At 37.1% G+C, this 15425-nt stretch overlaps 1 protein-coding gene across 1 annotated transcript; it reads left to right on the top strand.

Annotated features, from left to right (window-relative positions):
* The first annotated feature begins 212 nt into the window (after window positions 1-212).
* LOC137388566 (uncharacterized) lies at window positions 213-13469 on the top strand. The gene is made up of 7 exons (XM_068075049.1): window positions 213-2101; window positions 4740-4892; window positions 10580-10638; window positions 11382-11482; window positions 12530-12603; window positions 12781-12971; window positions 13405-13469. The coding sequence occupies exons 1-7, from the start codon at window positions 213-215 to the stop codon at window positions 13467-13469; spliced, it is 2532 nt and encodes an 843-aa protein (XP_067931150.1).
* The last annotated feature ends 1956 nt before the right edge of the window (window positions 13470-15425 follow it).

Below are 15425 nucleotides of genomic sequence, written 5' to 3'. Positions count from 1 at the left end.
ATATTTAAAAGGTTTGTAGATAGTAGGGTTGCAGGTTAACTGTTTTAAATGAGTACGAGCTACTATTAGACTAACCACGATAATTCATTGTCTTGTTGTCTTTAGAAGAACCGGCTATATGCAACATGAAACAGGATATGTGAATTACCACCAATGGGAAGGGGTGTATGAACAAACTTGATTCATATGGAAAAAATGCATTCTTTATTGGCATGGCTTTATTTTGCAGAAAGGATGACACACAAGTTTTTAATACGCCAACAACGTCTCCTCAAGCTGATATAGCAAAGGCCTCTTCTCATGCCAGTAAACTTCATGAAGCGGCACAGAAAGAGTTACCGGCAATAGTTAGTCTGCGTGCTTTTGTTTTCTCTAGGCTCGCTGCCCCTTTGCAGGCTCGTCATCCGGCTAGTTTTGCTGCCAAACCAGTTGGCTTTCAAGTAGCCATGAGAACGGACATGATTAGCAGCTCATTGTTGAAGAGCGAGTTGCAGATGGCAGTTGCATCTGAAGAACAAAATGGGAAGCAGCTTTCGATTGGTAATTCAAAGGAGTCAGAAAACATGGAGACATCCAATCAAAATTCATCTAGGCCAATAGATTCTCCTGGAAAACAGCTCACACTTGAATACTCAGGTGAGCCAGAAATCATGGAGGCATCCAAAATAACAGATTCCCCTGGAAAACAACTTGCCCTGGGATACACAAATGAGTCAGAAAACATGGAGGCAACATATGAACCATCTAGAACAATGGATTCTCCAGAAAAACAGCTTGCCCTTGGATACTCAGGGGAGTCAGAAACTATAGAGACGTCCAATCAAATTGCCTCTAAGGCTATGGATTCTCCTAGCAAACAACTTGCACTTGGGTATATGGATGAATCGGAAAATGTAGAGGAATCATATCAAATTGAATCTAGAACAATGGATTCTCCTGGAAAACAGCTGGCACTTGGATACACAGATGAGTCAGAAAACATGGAGGAATCATATCAAATTGAATCTAGAACAATGGATTCTCCTGGAAAACAACTTGCACTTGGGTACACAGATGAGTCAGAAAACATGGAGGAATCATATCAGGTTGAATCTAGAACAATGGATTCTCCCGGAAAACAGCTGGCACTTGGGTACACAGATGAGTCAGAAAACATGGACGAATCGTATCAAATTGAATCTAGAACAATGAATCCTCAAGGAAAACAGCTGGCACTTGGGTACACAGATGAGTCAGAAAACATGGATGAATCATATCAAATTGAATCTAGAACAATGGATTCTCCTGGAAAACAACTTGCACTTGGGTACACAGATGAGTCAGAAAACATGGAAGAATCATATCAAGTTGAGTCTAGAACAATGGATTCCCCTGGAAAACAACTTGCACTGGGGTACACAGATGAGTCAGAAAACATGGAGGAATCATATCAAATTGAATCTAGAACAATGGATTCTCCCGGAAAACAGCTTACACTTGGATATTCAGGTCCGTCAGAAAACATGGAGACAGCCAGACAAACTCCATCTAGAACAATGGACTCTCCTGGAAAGCAACTTGCCCTGGGATACTCAGGTGAATCAGAAAACATGAAGACAACCAGGCAAACTCCATCTAGAACAATGAACTCTGGTGGCAAACAGTTTGCCCTTGGATACTCTGGTGAGTCAGAAAACATGGAGGCACCTAGACAAGCTCCATCTAAAAAAATGAACTCTGGTGGAAAACAGCTTACGCTCGGATACTCAGGTGAATCAGAAAACATGGAGGCACCTAGACAAACTCCATCTAGAGAAATGAACTCTTCTGCAAAACAGCTTGCGCTTGGATACACTGGTGAGTCAGAAAGTACGGAAGCACCCAGTCATATTGCGAACAGGATGCCAGAAGATGTTGGACAAGCTGAGAGACAGCTAGCTTCCACGGTTGGTCAAAATACCTCTAGGACACCGTCAACTGGTCCATCTGGATTGCATGCGGGTCGCAGTAACCGTCTAACTAATGCGTCTGGCTCAACAGAAGATAGACCTCAGCCAGCCCAGCAGACAAGGTCTGCTGCTGCAGTTAGCATTGGCACTCAGGTCCAGCTTAACCGTGATGGGTAAGATGCCTTTACTTACATGTTTTTGTTATCTGTAAATCCCGCTTTACCTCTCTATGTTTCCTTGAGGGAGCATAATATAACTACTAAAAGTCCTCGAATGAAAATAGATGAAAATAGAAAGTTTCCTTTAAATAAAAGTCGTTCAGATGTGTTTCTGTAAAAATGGCATTATTTGAATGTTTCGTCATGAAAATTTTAATAACAAGAAATATGTTAGACGTGTATAGGTTATATACTTTTGTTTACCAAGTTTCAAGTTAATAGGAACAACTGGTGTAATAAATATGTTATTTATAGTTAAGTGAGTGACTCTGCTCTTACAATTATAAAGGTATAACCATTGTCATGTCCATGCAAACCGCTATCTACCGTGACAATTGGTAATAATGCTTAATACATATTTGCTCAAGAAAATTCATACCTTATCAAACACTATATCAAAATTATAGTCTGTTTGATATCAGGGTATCATTTTGCAACTATGTACTATTGTTTAAGTTACTCGATCTGGTTAAAGATCTGGTATTTGACATGAATATCTTAATAATGTGTGCTATGAGCTACTAATATGGAATCTAATCTATATACCGTAAGTCCTCATGCTCAAGCCGTGCGGCTTGGCGTTGGGCGTGGCTTCTTTCAAGGTCATAGACCGCGGCTAAAGGCCAAACTATTAATTTTTGCGTGGGGCTCAGGGTGGCTTCTCGATAAATGCGGTCTCTGCTCAGCTCCGGCGCTATAACCATAGAACCACATTTATGATACATTTTTATCTACGGGGTTTTTGGCGACCTACTCACTTATTTTCAAGGTCATGTTTATGGAATACTTTAGACTGAAAAAGAATTTATCGCTCTAAGTCGAGATGAATTCGTGAGAGACAAGTGGTTGAGAGCGTGTTAATACCTGCTGACATCGAAGCAGAAACTATGGACCAAACTGAGTGCAAAACTCACCGCATCAAACAAATTGCAGCAAGCCACAGGCGTTCAGTTATTTCACATTGTTTGCAGTAGCAAGACTGAACTCATTAACTTGATACAACCATGTCCTCTAGTGCTAAACCTTCATGAAAAACCCACAGTGTAGCCTATAAGCCCTCTAACAGCGCAATAAAAATCTAGCTGAGACATGGCAAGTAAGTTCTTGATGCAAGGGTTCAGGAATTTTAATTTGAACTTGGAAGTAAAGAAAAATCTTTTCACGTGTGCTGATGTAGCCTGTTTTCTTATTCAAGAGGACGGGGTATAGCGAAACCCGTCGCAACACTCTCGCTCCCAAAAGGGTCAAGGACGACAAAACCTCAGTCATTAGCCGCGGTCTGTGGGCATATGTGGCTTGTTGGTAAGGGCGGCTAGATACCACAGTCGGCTTGTTGGAGGATTATTTTTTCCTTTGTGAGTCATCTGTTTGCGAGCACAAGCCGGGCGGCTTGAGCATGAGGACTTACGGTATATATGGTCCTCAATGTTGGTTGTGTGTATATTAGTGTGTAGTTCCAGCTATAGCTATTAAAGTCCTGGAAAAAATCGTCCGTACCGGCAAAGATTTGATGTGAGACCATCTGATTCACTAGCAAAACACCTTACCAACTCAGCGACACAAGCTCGATCAATTCACTAAGCAATATATGTCACTTTATGGGAGCAAATACGCTAGATATAATGCTTCAGTAGTCTATATATAATGCTGAAAGAGCTAAGATATAATGCTTCAGTAGTCTATATATAATGCTGCAAGAGTTAAGATATAATGCTGCAATAGCCAATATATAATCCTGCAATAGCCAATATATAATGCTGCAGTAGTCTATATATAATGCTGCAAGAGCTAAGATATAATGCTGCAGTAGTCAATATATAATGCTGCAATAGCCAATATATAATGCTGCAATAGCCAATGTATAATGCTGCAATAGCCAATATATAATGCTGCAATAGCCAATATATAATACTGCAGTAGTCTATATATAAGGCTGCAAGAGCTAAGATATAATGCTGCAATAGCCAATACATAATGCTGCAATGGCCAATATATAATGCTGCAATAGCCAATATATAGTGCTGCAATAGCCAATATATAATGATGCAAGAGCTAAGATTTACTGCTTTAATAGCTAATATTTAATGCTGCAAGAGCCAATATATAATGCTGCAATAGCCAATATATAATGCTGCAATAGCCAATATATAATGCTGCAATAGCCAATATATAATCCTGCAATAGCCAATATTTAATGCTGCAATAGCCAATATATAATGCTGCAAGAGCTAAGATTTACTGAGTCAATAACTAATATTTAATGCTGCAATAGCCAATATATAATGCTGCAATAGCCAATATGTAATGTTGCAATAACCAGTTTCTACCTACTGTCCAATTTGCAGCAGTCGATTTAAAATGTTTCGAAAGTCTGTATGTAATGCCTCAAACAATAGCTACTACATGTATTTTATAGTGTGATATGCAATAATCTGATAATGTAACAACATTCAAACTCCTACTATTACACAAAATGGTGTGTTTGGCTCGTTGAAATGGTCCATTCTCTAATGCCAAGCAGCGTCTTTTCCACAAGTTTTGCATACTTTAAGTCTCAATGAGGTCTTCAGATGGGGTCGCTATGTACTTTTAGCACTGAGGAATCCGCTCTTTCGGGCAATGGCCTTCGCCAAACTGCTAGATGGCTGATGAGAGACGATTTATGGACTCAGGTCGCAGATGACAGTACCACGACTGATGACCTAGTTACAGTTCACAGCACGTGGGTTCAAGATGACCGAGATGTGTAAGTAATAAAACTACCCTAGGACACTTATATTTCGCTAGTATTTAGTTTTGTGAGTAGCTCGCAGACTAAAATTTCGGAGCAACTTAATTTCGCAGCTCTGATGAGTGCGAAAATATAGTGATGTGAAAATAAATGCAGTGGAACAAACATAATTAGATTCCTCAGGTTCAGTTCACCGATAAAAAAAAATTTCAATTTGCGACTAGTTTGTAATTGTGAACCGCAGGTAGAATGGTGTGGGCAAGGTCGATAATGCAATTTGATCGCTTGCTGCCATTTGTTTCTTGGACTATCAACAGGCCCGTTTTCACTGGGGCAGCTAGCTGGCCGGCTGAGCCGCCCCAACTTTTTGGGAATTTTTTACGGTAAGTGCAGTCCAACTCGGATAACTCGCCCTCAGATAAAATGTAACATTTCATCTCAAACACAAGGTCAACTCAAACGGATTTGTTTGGTCAGTTCCAACGCAATGATAAATTCCTTCAGATAACTCGACCTCAACATCATTTATTCGAAAAGTTATTCGCCCAACGGCCATGGACGCGGTTTTTATCGCTGTGGAATATCACTTCATTCCAAGCCATAGAGACAAACATCAACTTCTAGTAGTTCTTAGGCATCATTATTATCATCATCAGAGGCAAAATATTTTTGTTAACGACTTTTATAAAGGTTTGCAGAAGATTAAGTTTTATCAAACACCCGCTTGGCCATGTCCCATCGAAAACGTAAAAGCCTCCGAATGAACTTAAAATAAAATCCGCAAAATTGATCTTTGTTAAAACGCTCAAAAGAAAAAGATGTCTTTTTCTGAGCATTTTAACTGCGGTCATGTTTTGCCTATTTTAATTTAAAAACGTCTCGTCAGTCACATCACTTAAAACAAAACAAATCTCAAAAAATTACAAGTTATTGAAGAGGCAGACCTGCCAACCCACGAGTGGGGCAATGCGTGAGATTTGGTTTTGGGGCAATTGATGTATCAATGATAGCATGTATAAAATTTTTGAAATTGGGGCAAAAATCTCACGCATTGCTCACGCATTTTCATTTTTTCTTTGGGGTGATTGCGTGAGTCTCACGCCCAATGCGTGAGAGTTGGCAGGTATGTGAAGAGGTGTCAGTGGTGAATCCAAACCTTTCCAGAGCCATGCTGCTTGTGTAGTACTGCGAGTGTCAGTGCATGTGTCTTATTTTCTTTCAACACACGGTGCTCACTGCATTGATTGATGTCCCCAGCAAACGATAATCTACTAATTCGTGTGCATTGACATCAAATTCCTATCATTATAAATCATTCTTAATGGGAAAATAATCATAATTAATTGCAAAATAATAACGTAATAAATTTTGATAGTCAAATTATTTTGTTGGTTTATATTTTAACGATGCTATAGTGGTCATTAAAAACGTTAAAATAAATGTCGTTATAAAATTCCATTCTACAGTATCAATGAACAAAGCTATTTAGTTTCGCTTTTTCGCTCGTTTGTTATGATAGTTTAGTTTCGCACAGGAAACTTTCGCGAGAGGATGACACCGCGAAAACGCGAAAGTTAGATGCCGCGAATACATAAGCGTCCTAGGGTAAACTAGTATACAATATGGCTGCTGTTGCTAAGATAGGCAGTACACAATATGGCTACTGTTGCTAAGATAGGCAGTACGCAATATGGCTGCGGTTGCTAAGATAGGCAGTATACAATATGGCTGCTTTTGCTAAGATAGGCAGTACACAAAATGGCTACTGTTGCCAAGGAAGGCAGTCGACAATATGGCTGCTGTTGACCAGAAAGATAGTATAAAATATTTGTACTGTTGCCAAGGTCGGCAGTATACAATTATGGCTGTTGTTGCCAAGGAAGGTAGTCAACAATATGGCTACTGTTGCCCAGGAAGGCAGTCGACAATATGGCTGCTGTTGACCAGAAAGATAGTATAAAATATTTGTACTGTTGCCAAGGTCGGCAGTATACAATTATGGCTGTTGTTGCCAAGGAAGATAGTCAACAATATGGCTACTGTTGCCCAGAAAGGCAGTATACAATATAGGTGCTGTTGCCAAGGTCGGCAGTATACAATTATAGGTGTTGTTTCTAAGGAAGATAGTCAACAGTATGGCTACTGTTGCCAAGGAAGGCAGTCAGAAATATGGCCGCTGTTGCCCAGTAAGACAATATACAATATGGCTGCTGTTGCTATGGAAGGCAGTAACAAAATTGCTACTCATACTAAACATTCGTTGTTTCTTATCTGTAAGTTGATCAAAGTAAAAAAGGGAAAGCATATAAACTCTCATTAAAAGGTTTCACCATAATTAATTGCTAATATCGCAGGTTCTGCCATCATATTTAGGTTTTTCCCTAACTGATATCAAGTGAACAAAAGAGCAATTCAACATATTATGTTAATTGATTATCAAAAATGTATCAAGTGATGATGATAATAATAAATTTATTGTAAAAAGTGTCGAAACAAAAATTTCAAAAGTAGGCCTAATATACGATATTTATCTCTCCGCCTATCAGTTTGATTAGAGACGAGCAGCAATACTGAACATCGAAGGGTTGCATCCCAATGACAGGCTGCAATGTTATTAGGATACACTTATATTAAGATAAGTTAATGTTATTTCCAAAAACATGTTATCCTGATAACATGTATTTTTAGGATAAAACAAATTATTCTAATAATACGTATTATCAGGATAAAATGTATACAAATTATCCTGATAATCAAACTAAATCTTGTAAATTATAAAAGGTGAATCCTAGCAGCCTTAGGATATGTTGATGTAGGATAAATTATAGGATAGGTGTTGCCCATCAGATTTACTGCCAGATCTGTAAATACCAGCATCATTTAGTATTAATTGTTCCACTCAAATAATTATATTTCATTTCCATATAGTTATGTTGAAAGCTGAGTAATGATTTTAAAAATAGTATTGTGAACAAAAAAATACACATTTCTGGCTTGCTATTTATGTGTAACTACAACTACAGTCAAACATGGATAACTCGAACTTCAAGGGACCGAGCAAAAGTGTTCGAATTATCAGAACGTTCAAGTTATCAGAGCACTGTCACAAGTCCATGTATTTACTTATTTATTAGTAGATACATGTACATATGCAAACTATAATATAAATCAAAAGCACAAATGGCTTGTTTCAAATTAAATGCTTCTAATGTAAAGTTTAAAACGTTTTTATCAAAAAGTATAGAGATTTTTCTATCACTTGAGATTGGTTTGTTGTTTGAGGTGATGTTATTGCCAGGACGTTTTTTTAGATTGACATTGGCAAAACTTGATCGTTGTTGAAATGCTCAAAAGAAAAAACATCTTTTTCTTTTGAGCGTTTTACCCACGATCAATTTTGCCGATTTTTCTTGAAGTTTATGCAACTTCAAGAAAAAGTTACCAAAGAAAAATCCCTTACTTTACCTGGCATTCGTTAAGAGCAACACTCCGAGGCAGTTCAATTAAAAGTTTTACGAGGTTTAACGGTACATTGTATATCACTCACGCTTTTTGAATGGATACTTATTGAATGTACACACGTATTCTGTGTTTAGGTCAAACGATGAATAGTTTTTTTAGCTAAGACAACGTATACGTTTAATAAAAGCAATTTTAAGACGTTTTAAACATTCAACATTCCGACGTTGATTCAACACGGAATCAACGTCGGAAAACTATTCGTCACGGGCTAGCCGGGTCACGCACTCAAGGATTTTCGCCACGCACATACAAAACAACATGCTGTTTTTGTTTTGTATGTGCGTGGCGAAAATACTTGCGCGCGTGACCCGGCAAGCCCGTGCTATTAATCGTATAGCAGTATAAATCAAATTTGACCAAACCTTTAGAAAAGTCGTTGACAAAATTATTTTGCCGATGGTGGTAATAACAACGCTTATGAATTACGAAAAGATGAGGTTTACCTCTATGGCTTTGAATAAAGTGATTTTCTAAAGCGATAACAACCGTTTCGGTAGCCGTTGGGCAAAAAACAGTTCGAATTAACAGTGTTGAGTTCGAGTTATCTATAGCAATTTATCATTACGTGGGAACGGACCAAAGAAACCGTTCGAATTAACCATGTTTTCGAGCTATCCGTGGGCGAGTTATCCATGTTTGACTGTATAAGCAATAAAGGAAGGCAGTAGTTAAAAATCCATATCTTCTACATCATAGTTTAAATTAAATATTCATTTTGTTGCACAAATCTCATTACATGTAAATTCCAATTCGTATATGATTTGGCTGTTTTGATTAAAATGAAGGCCTAGTCTGTCGAAGATGGTAGCATTACTATAAACAGTCTGTGCCCTTCCGTCTGCCGTCTGATAGTGTTTGTAGAATATTCTGCGGTATACTATGATTCAGCCATAGCCATACTAGTTAGTGTTTATAATCATTTTTAGTTTGCTAAAATGTACACCATGTATTGTCGTGTATATTGTATATTTTGTAATGTGCAGTGTATACTGTATAATATACACTGTACAACATACACTTCAATATACAATGCGTGCCATATATCGTATACATGTTGTACTCTGTATATTGTAAAATGTACAATATACATTGTACAATATACAATTTTCACTGTACAATGTACACTTGATATCGCCTAGTGTACATTTCGTACTTTATATTGTAAAATCACACTGTATATTATACAGAATACATTGTATATTGTACAGTGTGCAATATACAATCTACACTTTATAATGTATAGTGCACATTGTATACTGTACAGTGTACATTGTATATTGTGCTCTGTATATTGTACAGAATACATTGTATATTGTACAGTGTGCAATATACAATGTTCACTGCATATTGTACAGTGTTTATTGTATATCTTCTTAAGCCCAGTGTCAGTACTGTTTATCTTAGTTGTGAGCCCTCTAATCATGTAGCAGATAGATTTATAGTAAGGTATCAACTTAATATAAAGACCAGATGTTCTTTTCATCATTCTCATCAGTGAGGTATACTGTATAGTGAAAAGGGGGCACAAACCCTAGCCGGGCTTGTGGAGTAACTTTCACCACAGCATTTGAAGGAGTTGCCTAACATCATTTCAAAGTGAACAAGCTATAAAACCATTTACTTGGTATAATTCTATGAAAGTAGTGGTAACCAAGCAAATGGTCAGCCGAAGCAAGCGTTAGGAGTGATGTAATCCACCTTCAGAAAGCCAGCTGCCAGGGCTTTAGTATTTATGAACTTATTTTTCTTTGCATAGAGACAAGAGGTTGCTTAGTATGAGCACTAAATGAGGCATTTTTCAGATGTTTGTCTCCATGTTTTACCATAGATTATCCTCAGAGATTATCCTGATAGTATGTTTTATCAGGATAATACATATTATCCTGATACATTTTATCCTGATATGTATGATCCTGATATTTATGATCATGATAATATATATTATCAGAATCCCACAACTTTCAGATGTTTGTCTCTATGTTTTATCATAGAATATTCTCAGAGATTATCCCGATAGTATGTTTTATTAGGATAATACATATTATCTTGATATATATTATTCTGATATGTATTATCCTGATAACATGTATTATCAGGATCATACAACCTTCAGATGTTTGTCTCAATGTTTTACCATAGAATACCCTCAGTGATGAATGAGCTCCTCTTTTTTACCATAGGCTCTGTGTAACAGCTAAACGAAGTAATACAAAGATGACCAACTCACAGGACCTGAAAGGTGAGTACACAGGTCTGCTGCACCTAGTTTGAGTGCCTCATATCACCTACAGTATTTACTTGAATATGCCTCAAGATGTATGTTTACCTGCGCATCATTACCTAAATATTTGCTATTAAATTGATAGAAAACTCATGTCAGAGACAACATCCTTCCCAGATTCTCTCTGTGACTGTGTGATGCTAGGTATTGTTGAAATAGACATAGATTTTAAGGTTTCTAGTTATAGATAATTAAGGTCTAGTTATACAGTAGATATTTAAGGTCTATTTATAGATATATCAGATCTCTAACTATAAATTCAACCTTTTAACTAATATTTATTTGCTCTTCAACTCCTCATCTGGAAGTATCAAAATCACCTTTTTAAGATACATGTATGATACCAATAACATAATAACATAATAAATATCTACTCATTATAGCTATTTTATACATTCAGCTACAAGTATAAAAACAAGCTACAAAAGCTACAAGCTACAAGTATCAAAACACTTTTTTAACTTTTCAAAATATTTAAAATTGTTTCCCATTCTTAGATTAGCTCATCAAAATATGCTTGCGATGAATTCAATTTTTAGTTTTTGGTCAAGTGCTCTCAGGCATCTCCTGCTCATAGATGTGGTGTTAGGAGTTTGTATTTTTCAGCAAAAATGATAAATGATAAAATGTACAAATCTCTGAAGTTGCCTTCTCATATCCAATGACTCAGGTTTGTTTTGAAACAATGAAAAAATTTGTAGAAAAAGGAAGCTCTCCATTGGCAACAGCTCTAGGAGGCCAGGTGCCTGGTTTGAACTATCAGGTTCCCTTTGGAAATTCTGCCCCTCACGGAGGCCTTAGAGTAAGTTGGCATGTGATTCTTAGACTAAGTGGGTACATGACTCGTAGGTGAAGTTTGCACTCACTCTTACTCCAAGTTGTTCCTTGGCTTTACATTCAGGCTAAGTTCTCAGGCTAAGCTCTCAGGCTAAGCTCTCAGGCTAAGCTCTCAGGCTAAGTTCTCAGGCTAAGCTCTCACACTAAGCTCTCACACTAAGCTCTCACACTAAGCTCTCAGGCTAGGCTCTCAGGCTAAGCTGTCAGTTTAGTCTCAAGCCTAGTTTGCTTTCAACAAGACTCGTAAATCAAGTCTTCAGTTTGTTAGTTTAGGGTTTCATCTCATGGGTGCTAAGGCTACTTTCTAGTTGAATGATTCCGATTGAAACTTTAATAGCTGTTTCAAATTTTTATCAGATTTGAGAGTTGTTGAAGTCAGGGAATACAACTCTAAACAGCCTTAATATTGTGATTATAAGGTGACATGTTTGAGGCTGACTAAACCTGCTACTAAAATGTTTAAAGTAATTATAATTTTACGCTACTATATTTTGTCTGACACAGTATGCCCTTGTTTTATATTATAGTCCAACCTCTATCCTATGATGTCATAAATGAAATTTTATAACATCATAAGTGAACTCCCAGGATGTCAAAAAACATCTATGATGTCATAAAAGACCATCTATGATATCATAAGGGAACTCCTATGATGTCATAAGATAACTTCTGATGTCAGAAGAGAGCATCTATGATGTCATTTTGGAACTCCTGTGATGTCATAAGAAACATCTTATGATGTCATGAGCTAACTCCTATGATGTCATGGGGTAACTCCTATGATGTCATGAGGTAACTCTTCCTATAATGTCATGAGATAACTCTCATGATGTCATGAGGTAACTCCTATGATGTCATGAGATAACTCTTCCTATGATGTCATGTGGTAACTCCTGTGATATCGTGAAGTAACTCATATGATGTCATAAGTAATCAATCTGCCAGAATTATGATAAATCTATAGTTGCCTCCTACTTTATACTAACATGTGGTACCTCTATGTTCTTTGCAGACTCCATTGACCATGTATGTGAGCACTTCACAGGGACAAGGCATGTTTAGCAACATACCCGATGCAGGTCAAGGGTGAGCTATAGATACATGCAAAGCTTTTCTTTTGAATCTGGCTTCTCAAGTAACGCTCTTGAGAATACCTAAATAAGATTTTACTTGAACAAATCTTTTGAACTTAGGATAGCTTTAGATCCAAAAGCATTTTGATTTGGTATAGCCTTTATGCAAATGTGCTAGACTGTATTACAGGACCCCAGTGACTACCCCAATGGGCACTTATTACCATACCGCTGCATCCACAGGAAGTGTCCCTACAGCTACTTCACCTTCCCAGCCTGCTGCCACAGCATCCCAACAAGAGCCGTCAGCGCAGAGCTCGGCCCATCGACTAGGATACTTAGTTGAATCGCCTCCGGCTAGCGCACAAGATCTCAGTCCAGGTGAGATAAGGCCTACTCCCCCTCTGAATGTAACATTACTGTATCATTGGAACAGCAAAACTTGATAATGCTAAATGGTTGCATAGGTATGTGAGAGTATGAATCTATGAATGCATGAGAACATGAGTGCGTGAATGCTTGTGTATATCAGTGAATAAGTGAGTACATGAACACAGAAATAGGTATTTGTCATGCATGAGTGTAAGAGACCTGGCTTGTCAGTTTCCTACGCTCTCACAAGTTATATGATATCCCCAGGCCTACCGCTTTTCTGGCTTAATATTAAAAATTAACACATCTTTGTTAGTTGATATCAATCACTAGGCTTCTGTCACATTAAGTTCCTTTGAAACTTGACAAGCTGCAGCCAGGCCAGCTCTGCTTCACACTCGGCATATCTTAAATATTTTGGTAGCCATCTGTATTTCAACAGGTGGGAGACGCTCCAATGAGTTGGTGAAGAACCTGAGTGGTGAAGGGTTGAGTTACACCAAATAGAGATAAAAATACAAAGAGTGATGCAAGCTGATAAGTTGATAGGGTGTAACCTGCCATTCCAACAGTGTACTCTTCAATCCTCCATGCCAGATACTTTTACTTCTAATTTCACACCAACTTTCGGTGCCACAAATAAACTATTTTCTGTTATTAATAAATTATAAGAGTGTTAACTTGCTATCATGTCATCAGCATGCTTATGCGTTTCCTCGGGCAGCACCATCTCCTAGTTAGTTGCTAAGAGATGTCTTGTCTCTTTGCAGCGTTTTATCACTCTGGTTTTAATTCGGAGGCTCTATGATTTCATGCAATATTTTGGTCAAATGACTGGAAAATGCCTTGTTAGTTATCTTGACTACTAATAGGAAAATAAATAGTCAGGATAACTATCAGTTAGTCATCTTAACTATTGTCTTGACATCTTGACATAGTCAAGAGAGGTAAATAAAAAACACTACATCACTAGCTACATGAAGTTGCAAGAAACCCATAAAAGACACAATTTTATGTCTAGAAGATTTATTATCTATCATCTATGAATGCAGCTTCTCACGCAAAAAATGAAACAGGAAGAAAAATTCTCCACCGCTTTTCTGTTAAGACAGTTGCTGGTACATTGTGGACAATGATTTGTTGGCTGTGGTCACGCCCATAATAGTAATTAATGCAAATTCTAATGTGTGGTTAAATAAAAAGTATGAATTTGGCAAAAAGTTACTAGTTTTGCAGTTGAGTAACGATTGTGCAAGGTAACGCAGACCTGCCAACTTATTTAATACTGTTATTTAGTACTTCTATGTACTTACTTTTATTGAGTACTGTTATGTACTTGTATTGAGTACTGCTATGTACTTGTATTGAGTACTGCTATGTACTTGTATTGAGTACATCTATGTACTTGTATTGAGTCCTGCTATGTACTTGTATTAAGTACTGCTATGTACTTGTATTGAGTACTGCTATGTACTTGTATTGAGTACTGCTATGTACTTGTATTAAGTACTACTATGTACTTGTATTGAGTACTGCTATGTACTTGTATTTAGTACTGTTATGTACTTGTATTGAGTACTGCTATGTACTTGTATTTAGTACTGCTATGTACTTGTATTTAGTACTGCTATGTACTTGTATTTAGTACTGCTATGTACTTGTATTTAGTACTGTTATGTACTTGTATTGAGTACTGCTATGTACTTGTATTTAGTACTGCTATGTACTTGTATTGAGTACTGCTACATACTTGTATTGAGTACTGTTATGTACTTGTATTGAGTACTACTATGTACTTGTATTGAGTACTGTTATGTACTTGTATTGAGTACTGCTATGTACTTGTATTGAGTACTGCTATGTACTTGTATTGAGTCCTGCTATGCACTTGTATTAAGTACTGCTATGTACTTGTATTGAGTACTGCTATGTACTTGTATTAAGTACTGCTATGTACTTGTATTTAGTACTGCTATGTACTTGTATTTAGTACTGTTATGTACTTGTATTGAGTACTGCTATGTACTTGTATTTAGTACTGTTATGTACTTGTATTGAGTACTGCTATGTACTTGTATTTAGTACTGCTATGTACTTGTATTGAGTACTGCTACATACTTGTATTGAGTACTGTTATGTACTTGTATTGAGTACTACTATGTACTTGTATTGAGTACTGTTATGTACTTGTATTGAGTACTGCTATGTACTTGTATTGAGTACTGCTATGTACTTGTATTGAGTACTGCTATGTACTTGTATTAAGTACTGCTATGTACTTGTATTTAGTACTGCTATGTACTTGTATTTAGTACTGTTATGTACTTGTATTGAGTACTGCTATGTACTTGTATTTAGTACTGTTATGTACTTGTATTGAGTACTGCTATGTACTTGTATTTAGTACTGCTATGTACTTGTATTGAGTACTGCTACGTACTTGTATTGAGTACTGTTATGTAC

Source organism: Watersipora subatra, chromosome 2, assembly GCF_963576615.1.
Source record: "Watersipora subatra chromosome 2, tzWatSuba1.1, whole genome shotgun sequence".
Taxonomy (NCBI): Eukaryota; Metazoa; Bryozoa; class Gymnolaemata; order Cheilostomatida; family Watersiporidae; genus Watersipora; species Watersipora subatra.
Note: the sequence above shows the minus strand (reverse complement) of the source record. Positions and strands in the feature narration are given on the sequence as shown.

Coding starts and splice junctions, on each gene's coding strand:
- LOC137388566 (XM_068075049.1), top strand. CDS start 213: ATGGCTTTATTTTGCAGAAAGGATGACACACAAGTTTTTAATACGCCA. Junction 2,102..4,739: donor GTCCAGCTTAACCGTGATGG/GTAAGATGCCTT, acceptor ATGTACTTTTAG/CACTGAGGAATCCGCTCTTT. Junction 12,604..12,780: donor ATACCCGATGCAGGTCAAGG/GTGAGCTATAGA, acceptor ACTGTATTACAG/GACCCCAGTGACTACCCCAA.